General features: G+C 43.3%; 1 protein-coding gene across 1 annotated transcript; it reads right to left on the bottom strand.

Annotated features, from left to right (window-relative positions):
* Positions 1-1016: 1016 nt before the first annotated feature.
* On the bottom strand, positions 1017-16233 carry BEST3 (bestrophin 3). Its single transcript, XM_026052781.1, has 9 exons — positions 16082-16233; positions 14292-14386; positions 13504-13737; positions 8177-8331; positions 7449-7526; positions 6918-7070; positions 3734-3814; positions 2840-2991; positions 1017-1905 (listed from the first exon to the last, which is right to left on the bottom strand). The coding sequence occupies exons 1-9, from the start codon at positions 16231-16233 to the stop codon at positions 1017-1019; spliced, it is 1989 nt and encodes a 662-aa protein (XP_025908566.1).
* Positions 16234-17885: the final 1652 nt, after the last annotated feature.

Consider the following 17885-nt stretch of genomic DNA (forward strand, 5'->3'; position numbering starts at 1 on the left):
AAGGTGGCTTCCACTTCTGGAAGGTGGCTGGGCACCTTGGGAGCAGCAGGAGTCTCATACTGCTGTCTCGGGCTTGCCTTGGTGTGTGGGGGACAAACAGGTAGTGTGGGGACAGGGAGTGAGGGAAGCAAGCAGAGGGCAATTTCTGCTTGCAGCCAGCTGGCTGGGCTGTCTCCCGTGGGATGACTGTATCCTGTGGGCTGCCAGCAGCACAGCCCATGTCCAGCAGCCTCCCTGGAGAGCAGAGCACTTGCTGGAGCCCCTCACTGCTCCCAGCTCCCGCAGGGCACCATGTGTGAACACACACCCCTGCGAGCAGGGACCTGTGCTGCTCCCAGGCCCAGGTCAGCTGCAGTTATGTCTCCTCCGTGTTTCTTAGTGAAGCTAAATGTTTAGTCCTGGCTTTGTTGCGGTGGTTTAATGATCTAGTGGCATAGCTTCAGGAGTGGGGCAGACCCTCACCACGCACGAGTGAGGAGCCCGATTTTCAGGGCTTTTCTTGGGGTGGTGGGGGATGAGGGTGTTACAGCTCAACAGACTGAGGAGGGAATTGAGCCCACACCTCTCCTCTGTCCACTTGGCTAGAAACCAAACCTGTTGGTGGATCCTACAAACAAGTGTTAGGAACCTCAGTTTGATGGAGCGACCAGTGATGCTTGTGCTCAGGCTGAATCCAAAGTGCATAGAGCCACCTCTGCTCTTTTGGTAACCCCTATGTTTCCTATAGGTGACCCTATGCAACACGTGCTGTCTGGTTTGCATCCACTTCTGAGGCTCCCGGTCCCCCCATAAAAGTGTTCCCCATAGGGTCAGAGATTTCGAGTCAGCGACCAGGTGCCTTAAAGCAAGTCACTGCAATGCTTCATATTTGGGTGCCCAAATGCTCTTGGATTTGCTCAGGACATTGTGTCTTGTGTCTGCCATTCTGTGTTTTCGAAACATCTGTGTGAGAACCACTTTCAAGAAAAGACAGCGAGTTCAGTCAGACTCAGAGGGAGCACTGTCAAAGGTTTCTTTCACTTTTTCTCATTAGAAAACTCTAGTATAGCTGTTTCTTTAGTATCGAGGTGTTCCAGTAAGTGCTGCATTTCCGATATATCTGGAGCAGTAGCAGTAGCAACATCTTTCCCATCACCTAAGGTCCTTTCTTGTGAGGTTGTCCCAGAATCTGACAAAGGAGGTGCAGGGTCAGCATTTAAGATTGTACCTTGGCTGTGGAAACTTGGTAAACTCCATCGCTGAGGACTTCTCCCGTGATCTCTTATGAAACCTGCTATGCTACTACTCTGCATTTCGTTTTTGGACTCCCCTATCACACTAGGAAGTGACTGATGTGTCTCAGAGTTAGAGTGTCGTGGAGACATTTCTGGAGGGTCAAGAGGAAGATCCAGAAGAGACACATCTGTCTCAGAGAGATTCCCTTGGTGCTTGTCTTCCTCAGGCACGGAGGCAGTTTGCAGATTCGGTTTGCCCAGCATGTCAGTTGTCTTCGCCTCAGCTTCAGAGATGATAACCTCAGGAACAGGCTTGTTTGTCTCAGACGAGCTGTCACTGTCACTAAACTGTGTCTCATTCTTAGAGGTTTCTGTTATGGGTCCTAGATCTCTGCTGCTGTGAAGTCTACTACTTCTGTCGGGTCCTTCATGCTTCCTCTTGAAGCTGGAGGCGGAGTGCCTCCCTCTGGTGTGCATTTCTTGCAGGCGTCTGATGTGCCCCTTCTCGTCTGCGGGGAAAAACACCGAGTTCTCGCTTGTCTGTCGACTGTAGCGGCGGTGAGCAGGGGAGGAAGGACTCTCGTGGACACTGAGAAACCGCTTCACTCTTCTTAGCACCGAATGTTGTCTCCTGTGTTTCTCCTCTTCCCATGGCCACTCTTCCCCATAGAGGAACTCTGTATCAGCCAGCCTGCCAAATAAAGTCAGGCAGTAAGTGTCACTCACAGGAAGGATGCAGTACATATGTGAATATGTCTTGGTAGGGAGACACAATAAAAACATAGCTAAGAACCAAAGCCCTGATGTGTCCCCGGGAAGGGCATGGAAGGGACAAACATTGCTAATAGCACCTGTTCCTCTGTGACTGCTGGATCTTCTGCAAAGCTCCCAGTGCTCAGGTGTCTCTTTGCCTGGGGACAACGTTGTGAAAGTACCCAGGCCCCTAACCAAGCCCCTAGTCCCATTTGGGCTGGCTACATTTTTTGCATGTCACAAGTGTTTTAACTCAAGAGTTTATAAGCTGCCCAGYCTGTCACCCTTTTCTAATATAGATCCTGACAGTAGTGGGCAATGCTGTATTCTCCAGTGTGTACAATAACAGCTCTCATCATCCTCTGCAAATGATTCCTCCTTTTCTCTCTCCAACAGTTCTGACTCCTCCAACTTCYACACTCAGGTTATTAGTCACTGAAAACTCAGTGTGTGAGTGTGTAGGATCATCTCTTGGTTACCTGTACAACAACCTCAATCAAYTTTACCAGCAAGACAGAGGGAAGGATCTGCTTGTAGACCAAGCAAAGAAAAAGTGACTGTGCTAGTTGAGCATGGATGAAGACTATTAGGAAAAGTCAGTCAATGAGTTCAGGTGCCATTCAGCACTCAGGGATTCAGGGATTACCAACAAGCCGCCACCAGCTCGCTCATCAAGTAGAGCATTTAAGCTAGTGGTGCACAACGCCTATGAGAGCACACATTGATGCTGCCCTCCCATCAGCATCAGCCTGCCCTCTCCTTCTTCCCAAACAGTGGCAAATCCCATCCCTACCTTCTCCCTGTCYGTGGAGCATGCATGGCAAGCCGCAGTCCTGTGTCCGAGAGCGTTATGGCCCTTCTGCACAACTCACCCCATTTCGATGGTGGAGCCGAGGAAGGAGGGAATGCAGTAGTCGGCGGCGGCTTTGGTGTAGGGCGGCCGGGCACAGGAGTCGTTCCAGTAAATATCTCTCTCCATCTTTGGCAAGTTCATGTGCATCTCATCCACCGCCAGAAGCGAGACCTTAGATTTTTTTTTTTTTTTTTTGGTATAAATCCTGTCACTTTCGATATAGTAGAGTGCACAAAATAATCTGCTTTGTACTGCATGAGTCAATATTTTTTTTCCCTGGCAACTCTTTTCCAGTAAGCTAGCCTGRGCATTGTGAAGAGACACAGTACAAAAATATAGTCCCCCTCAAACCTTCTGGTTTCCATGAAAGCACAAATGTCATTGTGACTGGAGTATTCCATGCTGCAAAGATATTTGCTTCCTGCCAGGGCCACAGGCAATGCTGAGGGCAGYGTTACAGCATGAAACATGGTATAAGCCAGATTTATTGGTTCAGGGACAATTGTTTGGTGTTTTCTGTATCTTCATCATTTTTTAAAAGGAAAGATTAATGTAAAATAATGTAATCTCCAGCCACCTGGATTGGCAAAATATGTTTTAATTTTTAAGGGAATAGATGGCTGTGGGATTTTGTAGRATTGACCTATATTACTTATTTTTCCAGGCATAAACCGAGCTTATAGAAGCTTATAGCTTCTATCGGGCAAAAAGAAATCTCATACACCAAGTCCACAATGAATTAGCCTGTAAAAGCAGAAATACRGGGATCATAGCCGTGGGTTTCCCTTCAGGGAAAGATTCATTTTCCATGCTATTTGATACCATTATTTTGTGCCTCAGTACAAGAACTAACGCTGAACACAGCTATACCGCATGACACAGCAAAGCTGGCCGTAGAAACAAAGGCAGCAACCTGCAAGTTTCTGTCGATGCACCAGTTCGTTTCGAAGTCGTCGTCGTCCTCTCCGAAGGGGTTGATCAGCTGCTCAGCCACCTGGGAGGGAAGCGGCAGGGTGAGCCAGGCCCGTGCGCGGAGCGAGGCCCTCTGCTCTGCTCTCCGCGCCGTCCCCGCTGCCACCGCCTGTGCYGGCACCGCGGGCTCACCCCCACTCGCTTCCCGCACGGATTCCTACCTTGCTGCCTCGCTGGTGCCGTCAGCCAGGCTCGTCGGCGCTAGCCGGCTGCTAGGAACTGAGGAAGGGCAGGAGGCCGCAAGCTGAGGCACCAAAAGTTCCACAGGAACTTAAGGAAACATTTCTTAACAGGGAGGGTGMCAGAGCCCTGGCACAGGCTGCCCAGGGAGGCTGTGGAGTCTCCTTTTCCGGAGATCTTCCAGACCCACCTGGATGCCGCCCTGTGCCCCGTGCTCTGGGTGTCCCTGCTGGAGCAGGGGGTTGGACTGGATGATCTCCAGAGGTCCCTTCCAACCTCAACCATCCTGTGACCCTGTGATTCTGTGATATGAGGCAGGACAGTCATTGCCTGTGGTTACTGTTAGCTTGGGCTCGTCGAGATTGATGGTGCAGCAGCTAAGAGGTTGGTTATTGCATTATGCTCTACTGTACCCTGCCAGGCTGTTCAGTTAATATTTCTGAGCAATGAAAAGCAATTTTTTTTTTTTTCTGGATAAAATGCAGTTTGTCTGTCTGGCTTGGACAGGGATGCCCCATAGCTTGTGGGGGGGATAGACCACAGTTGCAAAAGGAAGCAAAATGAAAAATGGGAAAAATGCAAAAACAACAACAAAAAAAAGGTTTTAGGAAATTCAGAGTGCTTCTCTATCTCTCAGTTCTCAGTAGGGTGAGGTTTTAAACAGCCATGCTTTTTCCCCCTTCTGTTTCTCTTCTGCAGCCCCAGTGTTGGAGATGGGCACCTTGTTGCTGAGCCTCCTGGATAAGCCCAAAAGCAAATTGCAGAGTGACTGTGCAGGGAAATCCCGGGGTCATCTTGGCACTARCTGGGGAATCGCCCCACCAAAAAGTGCCCTGCAAGACCTGCCACCACAGCTGAGCCCCATGGACGGCCTGTCCAACCCAGAAATGAACGTGGGGATTTAGATGTGTCGCACGTAATGGGAAATTTTGTCCCTCTGTCGTATGTGTAACAAGTTGGGCCYGCGGCCAAGGAATGAGCTCAGTTTAGCCATTATTTCTGGGCAACTGCTACGTTCCTGGAAGTCAATAGCCTGGCAGCCAAGATCCGATACACTCAGCAGGAAAGAGGTTTTAACCTTGGTGATAGAAATAGCCCCAGTTCTCCAGCACTGTGGGTGCAGGAGAGCTGCTGCTTTCAGGGAGCACTGCTTGCTAAAAAGCAAATCTGCTTTTTAAAGCTGCTTCTCCTTTTTTTTTTAAATTTTTTATTTTATGCACAAGATTTTTCAGTTATAATTAAACCTTATTCCCCATGTCCTCAGGAGCAGGCTGGAAACCTTGAGTTGAACTGCAAAAAGTGCAACCCACAGTTTGGGGTGTCCATGAAGGGGATAGTGTTCCCCTTGGGATGGGCCGGAGGAGCAGCCTCACTGTTTGTGTGCCACAGGTGCAAAAAATGCAAGAAAATTTGCCCCGAACTGGTTGTGGTTTTGCAACCTGCCAGTGAAACCTTTAGAGAGGTTTCCTAGGGATAAAGCCTTGGTGTAAGTGATTGCAGCTCTAAAGAAAAGTCTGTATTGCAGGTGCATGTATACATTGCTGTGTCTAATGGTCACAACAAGAGGCCAGCACAAGAAGCACGTGTGCACTGAGTGAATCAACATCTTGGAAAACAAACAGAAAGTAGTAGCAAAAAATGATCCATACTGTGGGGTTTGGCTAATACTCATTGATATTTCCTGACCCACAAGACAAGATTCCACAGATGCAAATGCCTTTTGACAACTTACCTTAACAAAAGAATAAGTTACTGCTTTAAAAAGACATGATTTTTAAGGCTGTAAGTATCTCAGCAACTATAAAATGTAAAACATTGTTCAGCCAAAGACGCAAAAGAAACAAAGCTGGAGAGGAGTTTTGCAAACAGAAGATGTTATCTGGAAGCTGCACAGGCACAGAGCTCTCCCCATCAATGTGCTTTGCAGGAGCAGTGGCTGCAGGTGTCTCTTTCACCATCTCTTGTCTCGATTGCACTCTGTGCTGCAAACTGCTTCTGTTTCCCCACATTGCAACCCTGCGGACAGAGGCTGAGCGAAGCTGCCTGCAGCCCTCTGCAGTCTGCCAACTTGGGATGCTGCTTTGCTCATCCTGCCTTTTGCAGTTGGCTGTGGGAAGAGGGCTGCCCGTAAGAGGCTCTAAAACTGCCCAGTTTGCACCCAAAGACTATAGCTGTCTCCAAATTTTCAGACATGACTACAAATCCAAAATTAAATCCTAAAGCACATAGGCCCTAATGTACACATGTGCATGTTATTTGAAACCTACTTTTTTATATCAGTCTACTTTGATACTCATTACGGAGGGGAGAATCCATATGAGGTGTATGGCTTAATCACATAAGTATCAGATTAATGACAATGTGTTGACTGACGAACCATCAGTGGGCTGAGGAGKAGCATCCAGTTCCTTCTCCAGCTCTTCTCTTTAATGAACTTCTTAATGCRTTAGAATTGTAATCAATATTAGCTGTCACTGTTTGATAGTCATCTGAAACTGGAGACCTTTAATTGCCCGCATCTGAACAGGTTAGGAGCAGACACTAAAGGCTGCCTTTGATCATAAGAAGGAACTGTGGTTCAGTCCATACCAGGTTTGCAGCAGTGTTTTCCCATCCCACTGCAGAGTGGGAGAAAGAGCKTCTTAAATCTTCCATCTGTCAATTTATAGTCCCAGCCTTGGGACTGGATTTTGCTGGAGCAACACTCCCTTGGAGAGTTGTTCCTGAACATTTTTYTGGTAAGGTCTGTTGCATGGAATTGGATTTTGAATTTTTCTTCAAGGTAGACATTAGGACACTTTGGGCTGAGTTTAGRTTTGGTCTAACTCCATTACTCCTCAGTGACTTTATAGTTTGCAACAAATCAGATACCCTGACATCAGTTTTGGTAATACCAACTCACCTAGGCAGTGTTCCCCTATTACCTTTCCAGAAAACCTGTTTACCTTAAGCCATCCTGCGTAGAAGAAGAACTGTAACAGCGTGAAGATTGGAATGTAAAGATCCAAGTCATGTCCCTGATATCCTTGGTCAGTATCCAAAAATTGACGCCCTATCAGGCAGGCAAAGAAAAATGTATAGACTGCAAGAGTAACAACCTGCAAAGAAGAAAACTTAATGGAGATGATGTAATAGCACAGCATTCTGCACAAGGCATCACATACCCAAAGGCCTCTGAACGAATTTCATATTGGTATTTACAGTTYTGTAGAGAGCTATTACAAATAAAGAGGCCCCATGAAGCAATTATGGACAGCAAGTAGACCCAGGAAACATGGAAATGTTTCAGTCCTTCCCCCTCTCCCAGTTTAATAAGGGCCTCCAAAAATCTTTGCTTTAAATATGACTTAAATATTTAGCCAAGCGTCCATCCTGAAGGGTAAATCCAGTGGAACTCAATGAATTTTCCACAGTTTGGAATGTTCCGTCACTAATCCTCCTTTTTTTTGGAGATCGGGTTTGAAAGGGCAAAGTACCTGTGTATAGACCAGTGGAATTCCAACCCAGTCATAACCAAACAAAAGACTACACCAAGACCGGTACTTATTCATCTCCTAAAAAGAAAAAAAAAAGAAAAAATATCCAAAAAACAGCAAACCCCAACAAAACAAAACCATATCATGTTCAATTCTAAATGGTATGCATTTTGTTACAATTCATTTTTTATACATGCAAAGAAGAGGAAAAAGAGAAAGTGTATAAGTGTATAAACCGATAACAATAGTTCTGTCCAGCAGCCCATTGGCATATTTRAATATTGACTTAATTTGTGGACTTCGAATGCTTAGTATAACATGTATTTCACAAACTATCTCGTCTCCTTTCTCAAAGGTATTTACTGTTAGTGATATATTAAAAAGCATGTAATATATTGTAAAGAGGATGTTTGACCACTTAATGAATTATTTAGGTAGCTTATTTTCCCTCTTCCGCCAATGGAACAAGTATATGTTAGAGCACGTTATTTTTGCTCCCCTATTTGTTTTATTTCAGTCAATATCTTTTCAGTTATAAAAATATAATTCCAATGARTTGCTGCTATATTTGCATTAATGTACCTAGCTACACAGAAAAAAGTGGCATAAATCCTAAATATAAGAACATTTAGATGAAACTGAAGAGCTGTGTGTACTAGATCAAATGGTATAAGTGAAAAGCTRCTGCATAGCAATTAGTTTTCTGTGTATTTACTTTCTTTACTTACGTTCAGCATTGTCTGCAGATCTACGCTGTCTCGAATTCTACCCTCTTTTCGTGCCTTTGACGCCAAATTCCCAAACCAGACAAAAGGAACCCAGTATTTAAGATGGGGAGACTTTAGATCATCAAATATTTTTCTTTCATGTCTTGTCATAAACCCTATTAAAAAAAAAAAAAAAAAAAAGGATAAGTGTTGAAGTGTGTGCGGTCAATGTGATTTATCCTAGAAATATTNCATCAAATATTTTTCTTTCATGTCTTGTCATAAAAAAAAAAAAAAAAAAAAAAAAAAAAAAGAAAAGGTGTTTTATCGTGTGCGGTCAATGTGATTTATCCTAGAAATATTGGTAGAAAGTTGTCTATTTTGAGTAGATGTAAATGTGCATAGTACAATATTTATAATGGCCACTATTTGCCTATTTTCTTGGAGTTTTCTTGCAGGATGGATCTTGCTTGAAAAAAACTTCTTAAGGTAACTACCCATACAAAATGCCTCTTCGTATGCAACAGTTTAAATTTACCCCGTTCCTATGGGTGGCTGCTGAGATACTGCAGATACGCATGATGCTAAGCGCTACACTCTCTAGTTCCATATTCTGCTTCCAGAAAAATAAGGAGCAAATGACATCAATCAAGAAGTCATCACTTTTCAGCAGTGAGGGCTGGCTGCAGTATCTCAGCATATGTGTTAAGGGGAGCCCCGTGACCGTAGGAGCCTGATAATCCTTGGGTAGAGCTGCAAAGCAGGGCGCAGGGTAACATCATGCTCAGCAAACAGCTCCCAGTGCCTTGTGCCAGGGAAAGGCATCTCCACCAGGCTGTTTTGTGTTTTCTTCGGGGTCACAAAGGYGTGCAGAGAGGCAGCAAGGGCCTCATGCCCAGAAATCCCACTGTGAGCGGGACGCGGGGCCGGATCAYGCGCTCCGGAGCTGTGGGCTGACGCCGCTTCCCGCCTGGCAGTTTGCCTTGCCATGGCGCTCCGAAGGCATCACGTTTCCTGCAAGGCTCATCCCGGCCTTGCAAAATCCTGCTTGCCTCTGCTGCAGATAATTGCTGGCAGGAGAGGCTGGGCAGCGCTTGGCAGCTTGTTTTGGAGAAGCTCCTCAACCCGTCGGGCTTCAGGGTGAGGGAGCCCAGCTCTGCCATGCTGCCCTCCCTAGGCCCAGGCTGCTGAGAAATCCCGCCTGGGAAAATCCGTGATGGGGACTGTGCCGCTTGCTTTCTCTGAATCATATATTTTCTGGGATTGAAGCAATGCTGAGGCTCAGGAAATCTTAATTTTTCCTCAGGTGGGTGGTTCAGCTACCTGGGTGGGATTAAAAGCTTCTTTTCTTGTGCTAATATCRGCTCTGGACTGGCAAGTGACTGTTGCTAGTCACAGGGCAAAGTAAAAAGAAGTGGCTCCTCCAATTAAATTTATGTATTTTTGAACAATAGTTTGAGAATAGTTTAACATGAAACTTGAAAATAGAGATGAAATGTTTTCRTAGTCTCCAACTTGTAATTTAGTTTTTCCTGTTGGCCTGTTATTTTTAATGTTGCTAGTGACGAGTGAAACATTAGAAAGATAAATACACATGTAAATCCATACAATGTTGATTTTTGTATAAAAAGGTGACTCATGTAAGAAAAGATTTGTTAAAGTGACTTTCTTAAATATTCTTTAGRTGAGGAAAATGATGTTGTTGCACAGTTGCTACCACACAAGATGGGTAAGGGACTGCAGTCGCTGAAATGAACCAGTTCCTGCTGTTGGGCAAGAGGAAAGTTCTGTGGAAATGAAGGTTCAGCAGCACAATTCAGTAGTCCTGAGTAAGAATAAGGTGTAAGGATGTTTTAAAAGGTCCCTTGGTGACTGTGCCTCTATAATYCTCTACTCAGAAATAATCGGACAAGCGGACAAATTTGCATACCAGTCATGGCTCCGAGGCTGCCTTTGATTTTTGGCTGGCCAGCCTCCTCAGTGCCAGACAAGAAAAGATGCTTCCATCATGCTGAACCAGAGGCACCAGAGTATCAGAAAATTGATAGTCTGGAGGAAACATTGGATGCAATTCAATAGAGAAGCTCTGGGAAGTCATTATCTACAAGGACACAGCCAGAGGGTCATGAAGAATAGCAAAGCTCCAAGAGTCAGCCCAGCTCTTCGCTTAAATGGGGTATCTTTTTGTTCAGAAAATCTAAGCAAAATACTGTTTTCTTTTTCTGTGCTACTGTTATTGTTGGTGAAGATTATAGCAATGCAAGGAAAATACTGTATAGAGCTGCTTGTTGTAATTGCAGTGACAAAGACACACGTTGTATTCCATCAGTTTCAGGATATTAAATTGAAGTGCTTCAATTGAAGTCTTTTCTGAATTTGGTCATATTATTTTTATTCAAGAAGATTCAAAGAACTAGCTGAGCAACTCTCTGAATAGGAATGTAGTTTTTTGACAAGAGCTGGAACACTGACTGAAAATCCTTGGGAAATAACATGACAAGATCTTGAAAAGGATGACCTGGGGAATGATAGGGCCTTGCAAGAAACCCTTATGAAACTATAAAAAGTTTGACTTGCACTATAGTCAATAAACAGTGAAAACAGAATAATATAGACCAAATCAGTCAACATTATCTAATGGGAAAACAGGTTTTGCCAGACAAGCTTTCTTTTTGTTTTTGTTTTGTTTTGTTTGATTGAAAGCAGTCACTTCCCCCACTCAGGAGTTCAAAGAATATTCAGGTCTCCCTTCAGGATGAAAAGATTTGAGATAAGATTGGTTGATGGCACCTCTTCAAACACTCTAAAGGTGCTGGTTAGAGGAAGATAGAGCTGATCAGCAGCCTTGCACATCTTCATGGAGCACTAGGGTAGTCGTCAAATAGATAAAAAGGGGTGTTCACTTTCTGTTCATTTCACTGTATTTTGTGAAAAAAAATTAATTAATTTAGCTATCTCACTCCTGTAGAGGATTTGGGGCTATGAATATCAACCAGCAGAAAGTATTTCTGTCACTGAGAAGTATGGGGTTCATTCCCCGTGTATCTCCACAGCATTTCCTAGTTTCCTAGGCCCAGTTGTTGTTTTTTGTGTTTCATGTTCTTGAACATTTAGCTTTTCTTTTGTATCACTCAGGAAACAGGATTTGCCAACGTAAGAGTGTGAAAGTTATGGCTTTGATCATGCATCTGCATCATGACCTCAGGAATGGATACGAATCTACTGCCTACATTTCCATAAAGAAGGCTAAATATGAAAAAGATTTTAGAAAAGAGTTCCAAGAAAGAACCAGAACTGCAGAATATGCCTTGTAGGAAGAGGCTAAAAAAGGCTGAGCTGCTCAGTTTATTCAGTCCTTTATGCATCCTGTTAATAAGTAGCTATCGAGAGAAAATGCTGTTTTCACCTAATTAAGAACCACCAAACCTATTAAAAACCCAGTGAGGAGAAGCTGCCTCTATGCAAGTTCAGACTCAGAATGCAATTCCACTTTTCAACAGGGAATTCACCATCATGAACACGAGTTCACTTAGAATGTGGGGCATTCTCCATTGTACTGTTAATTTTAAACCTGGGCTGGTTATATTCCCAGAGATGTTACAGTTCAGTCAGAAATTACAATTTGATGAAAGGGCTCTGTGAATAAGCTTTTATGCCTTACGTTGCAGATGAGTCAGATTAAATACTGCTCTCTGTTTTAAAATCTGTGAATTTAAGCAGTTCATATGCTGAGGATGTAAATACGTAGCAATATTCTTACTATGGAAGTTCTGAGTCTGATATGCAAAATTGGCACACGTTCCTTCAATGACTAAAGCTCTTCCAGTATTGGATTCTGCTACCCGTATTCATATTAAATGTTGCACTCTCCATACTGTCTGTTATATAATGCCATAGGGAATTAGGGATAGGATAATTGCACAGTGCTGTATCAGTCGCTGCATGTAAGAGTAGCGGGATATGTCCTCAAGAGCTCAGCGCTGCATCAACAAAAATCTGTGCTGCAATATGTATCAAAATGTATAGCGCCGACTATATTGTCAAGACTTAGCTTTCCAGTGTGTAATGSAATATTTTCCACAGCACGAAAAAAAATCTTGTTTTCCAGGCTGCAATTTTTGTACAATGCTGTGACATTTTGTGTCTTTTGGAACAGATTGTCTTTAGCAATAGGGAGGCAGAGCTGGATTAGCCTGCTGGAAATGCTGTAATTTTCCAGTGCGCATTAGAAGCAGATTGCTGGGGAGAGTGACAGAAGCTTCCCTGACCGCTCGCAGGTTTAGGTAAACAATTTTGTTGAAGAGCACAAGGAAGTGAAATTCAAAATCCAACAGTGTTTGGAAAAGAGGAGACTCTATGAACGATTTATGTCAATAAGAAGAGTACATTCTGCATGAACTTTTTTTTTTTGTATCCAAAACTTCTCACTCATGTGTGGATGTGAGTGTATACATATATATGTATATATATACATACTGTACATAGGTAATAATTTTAAGAAATGTAAGACTTCCAGTAAAAATACAGGTAGAGATTTTTAAATCTCTACGCAATTGCCCTTCCCCCTGCACTGCCCAATGCAGTCACCTCAGATGAAGGTAGAGTATCACACCTCATATCTAAATACTCAACAGCCACTCCTGCACAGACAAACAAACCCTTACAAGACTAAACTCTCTTCCCCATCATTACAATCAATTGTTGTGTAATCAAAATAGTCAGGAAATAAAGACATGCTTAATACTTAGTATATTTATCCTTGGGGGAAAAAAATGTGGTGAGGTTGTAAGTTTAAAGACAAAAAATAGGCTTTTAAAAATTATTTTATCCTAGCCAATCTATGACATGCACAACTTTCAAGTAATTGAGATGAAGATGAAATGCCTATGGAACCTAGTCTTGAATAGGCTCAGAAAAGTCATATCCCAGACTTTGAGTCACAGCAGCAAAATCTCAGCAATGCAGCTTCATTGTATGATATTGCAGCTGTGTTATTTTCCCTTTGGAAAGAAAAGGAATCTTTGGAAGACTTTGCATCTGCTGCATGTGCCTGTTCAGGCAGACACGTTCTGCCTGAAGTGGCCTTCATGTTGTCTGAAAGCAGATCCTGCTAAAAACCTGCAARTCACCGTGAACTTTACAGTGTCAGTAAAGAGTAGTCTGAAAAAACACATCTAAAAAGCATCATTTAAGCCACTGACAAAATGTGGCAGCTTTGACATGGRTGAGCGTGACAGACCCATGGGGTTGAAGAGGAAAGGAAAAAGGAGGCGCTGATCCCTCCTCTTCTCGTGCGCCCAGCTGTGAAGGAAAGTCAAGAAATGCTGAGGACCAGAACATGACAGTACCTGCTCCTACCACATGGTCCATGGTGGGAAACCTTTTGTAGACAGCRGTGCTCACAGAGCGGAAGATGAGCAGAGAGGTTAAGTTCACGTAACGCATGAGGGTCCTTCTCAACATGCGCCCGTATTCATCTCTTCCCTGGACACAGCTAGAGATCAGGAACATCAGTCGGTCTGGCCATGGCAAATTCACAAACTGATTCCACCAGCGATTCACCACCAAAGTGACATAGAAACCTGGAAGGTTGAGAGAAAGAAAAAAATACCCAGCACCTAGTCAGGGCTTCTGTTTCGCTTACTTTGGTTTAGGTTGTGGAGCGTGACTGAGTGGCCAGGATAAAAGCAGTAAGTTATGTCAAAAACAGGGTGCATGCAGTCAATGTTTGTTATTTAATGAACACCACAATGTCATGGCCCTTTCCCACTGAGCATCTCTTGGTGCGTTAACATGAACTTTCATGTTTCCYTATTTAATGGATTTAGTGTTTTGAAAGATCAGGAACCATATTTAGTCAGCGGTATGCAGCAGTATACATATAGCAGCATACACACGCACTATATACGCATACATGCATGACATGTAAGAAAACGTCACTTTTTTTTAGCATATTAAGGACTTGAGAATATGTGCTGAAGTGGAAAAAGCAGCTTGACATTAAAGAGATCTAATGGAGGCTGATGATTGTACTGTGAGCCTCTAATCTCCTAGACAGCCTTCAGCCCATGCACAGTCATTCATGATGCCTGGACAGAAGCAGTGTTGGAGAATAATTTCTGCAACCAGTACTTACCAAGCACAAAAGTTACAGGGATTTGTTCAGCATATTTGTCACAGTAAATTGATAACTTTTCAAAGAACCGTTTTTGGCTTCCTGTAAGAAAAAATCTGCAGCAAAAATAAAATGTATATGTCTTCATAATACTCTGGCACTAGCTACAGAGTGCAAACAAATACAAATAATCATATATATGTGTAATGAGGAGCAGCCTGGGCTAATGTCTTCAAGTGAATAGTTAAAGATAAAGTGATGAACACTTGTAGTATGTAATAAGCTGGAGGAGAAGACAATATTATTTCCTGGTGTTTGAAGTTTTCTCGTGACTAATGGGCCTGGCACTCCATATTAGAATCGATACACCTTTGGAATTAGCATGTTATCTCATATAGACCAGCAATGCTAGTAAGAGATAACCCTGCAAGAAGAGCTTGCTCTCATTTTTCAGAGGGCTACTTAATAAAGCAGCTCAGGTCTGCTTGAATTGCCAGGGTTACTCGTCTGTACTTGCTGTTATTTGAAAACACTACATTGCTGTAGCAGTATTTTGCTCTTACTCCTAAGAAATCTGTCTTATCTATATGGTGGAAAAGCTCAGCAACTATATTTATTCTATTATTATTTTGTAGCAAGGAAAATCTTCACCAGATGTTAGGAAAAAAAATGAGTGGAGCACAGCAGCTTCTTCCCAAGGAGAAAGATATCTAATGAAATACAACAAGCTTAAACATAAACAATGTTTTTATTTGTAGATATATTACAGTTCCTCTTTGGTTGCATTTAAAAATTGCACATGACAAGTATTTGGTGTGCTTTTGCTTACAATTGTGTAATAAATTCTGCAGGGCATTTGGAGTGCTTTCAACAGTGCGTTTAACTATATTCTGTAATTGTGGAACATTTCAGTGAAGCTGGAGTCTGGACTTGTATTTCTTTTCTATTAGTGCTGTAGTCTTATTTCTGAGTTTATAAGTACAGACTACTGACGTTTTGTAAAGTTAGTGATAGGTCACCAACAAACTGAATTAATTTTCTCTTTGTTCCACACGCTACGTGTTCTGTAGTTCATCAATTAAAGCTTTCACTAGACTAATTGAGGCACTGCTCCTGCCATGCCGGTGTTTAATTTACACCTTGGCCGAGGAACTAATTTTCCTTCTCCCGTGACCCTCGCAGGTGCTGTGTTACACACCGGGCCTTGCGTGGGCCCGGTGACATGCGGGGCACAACTGTTTTCCATGTGCTTATGCTCAGGCAAAGGGCCGAGCCCTCAGCTTTGCAAGCTTAGGTCCGTAAAAATAAAAGGTTTGTCATGTTGCCCTTACTTTGAGCAAAGCTTTGCTTTTCTTGAGAAAAGTCTACATAAAATGGCCATCAAATTACTGCCTGTCAGAGTTCAGCTACCACTGAGCAACTGAAGATATGTTCTGCAAGTGGGACGAGAGGTCCATACTTATCATTTCCAGCTAGATGCTCAGCATTGCCAAGCCAGAGGCTGCATAACGTGGGCTAGCTCTGGGCTCTTCACTTAGCCTAACATTAGTAGAGCTGATGTAGAGGTCAGCACTGGCACAGGGCTGAAAGAAGAATCCCTTGAGTGTGACAGAGAGTATTTTCTTTATATTCTACATACTTTCTCTGCAATACTAAAGCAAAGGTGAAAGAAGAAGGATATCAAAAGGTCCAAGGTAAAAATTACACTTTTGTAGAAACCTCCCCCCCAAACAGTCATCCCTCAACCTAGCGCTGTGAAGTGTGAAACTTCAATATAACATTTAAGGAGATGTGAATTGGAAAGAGGGTACCTGTATAATACACTTATCGCTGTGTAAAGAGTGGCAAAAACAATAAATTCTCTGTACAGCAATTTGTAGATGCTGCCCTTCCACTTTAGGAGTAATCTGTGAAATCCAAAGAAAGTGGCATTTGCTACTTTGCTGGAATAAGTGACTGTCATCGTCCTGGCAGGCTGTGCCTAGAAACAGTAGAAGAGAAGCAGGAAACCAATAACATTTTAGACAGTGTATCCTAACCTGAACGCGCCCGTGAAAGAAGGATAGATACAGAGCTCTACACACACGTGTACATATATAATAGTGTACATATACATAAACACACAGTGTGTGTGTGCTTACATATATATATATATATATATAAAGAGAGAGAAACATAAAGATCCTGCAGATAGAAGCCCTGAGGAGACCTGCAGATTGATCCCTGCAGCGCTGCCCCTGGGCTTTGCCCCAAAGGCCACCCCAAAAAGCTCCATCCAGGGCCCAATGGATGTGTCATGGATGCAGCTCCATCCAGCTGCACGGATGTGTCACCCCTCCGAGGCCTCCGCTTCGCCCCAGGTTGCTCCGGCCTGGTGCAAACAAAGACAGGGAAGTCAATTTGCTTGTAGTTTGTAAAAACTTTGCCTCATCTCCAGCAACAGAAGTAAAACTAGATTTCCTCCATGTGCCTGTCTCCGCAGCCGATGTTCTCAGCTGGCTCTGGCAACCGTGCTCATCTAAAACCAGAAGAGATTTGGAGACTGCCTCTTTCATTAGCAGTTATCACAGCAGCCGAGATCAGCCCGGGAGCCTTATTATTTTTCTAGTTGGCAGCTAGACATATTCATCAATATATTGTCACTCCAGCATTGCAGGGCCGTGCAGAGAAGCCGCAGGGTTGCTCAGGCAGGCAGCATGCAAGGCGATGTATTTAAAGCAGTGCTAAAAACATATAGGTAAATGTTTTACTATGTTTTTGTTGCTTGCTCTCCCCTAGCATAGGAATAATAAATTAACTTTTATGGGCTTTCAAAAAAGTTAACTCCAAAGGGAAGGCACTTTTGYACAAAGTTCAAGGAAGGGAGTGAATAAGGCAAGCACAATTTTACAAGTGAGTTATTGTAAGGCAGCAGCACAAATATGATCTTTTTCTACATTTTTTTTTGATGCTAGCCTAAGTTATTTATTTAAAAAAACAAACCATGGTTAATAGATGACCTGGTAGAATTTTGTGCAACTTGACTAAGTTTCTGATGCAGAACATAAAAACAAGCCAGGAAAAATCAGTTGTGAAAATGCCTCCTTTTTTTTGGTCACTGCAGAAACCAGCAGGGAAAAGAAAAGACTGTGAGTATTATGGACAGACTGTCTCTTCCCATGAGCAGGACGCCTGCTCAAGACTTGCCAGATTGACCTTTTTTAAAAAAAATTTTTGTCTTTCTTTTTTAAAAGATGTATGGTTTTCATTCTTTCACATCCAAATGATAGCTTTTGTGCTTCTCAGACTTGGTCCATCCCTTTATTTAGTTTTATTTTCTCTGCTGAGCTCTGAAAAGGGTGGCACAGGAGCCAAGCAGAGTGTCTGGCATGCAGGAGCTCAGTCCCTTCTGCTCCTGCAGGCCTGTGGTCAGAGGGCACCATCTAACAAACAGAAGCAGAGATTTCCAGTCTCCGGCTGAAACAGCMCAAGGGGAGAAGCCAGTGGCTGGACTAGAGAAGAAGAATTGGGAAAAAAAAAATGTTGCTAATGCTACAGCCTGTTTCCTAGGACAGCTGTCCATGCCTTTAGTCCCTGCTCATCCATATTGGGAAAATGTGTGTTCAGGTCATGCAG

This window comes from Nothoprocta perdicaria, unplaced genomic scaffold (genome assembly GCF_003342845.1).
Source record: "Nothoprocta perdicaria isolate Ctin4 unplaced genomic scaffold, notPer1 scaffold_91, whole genome shotgun sequence".
Classification (NCBI taxonomy): domain Eukaryota; kingdom Metazoa; phylum Chordata; class Aves; order Tinamiformes; family Tinamidae; genus Nothoprocta; species Nothoprocta perdicaria.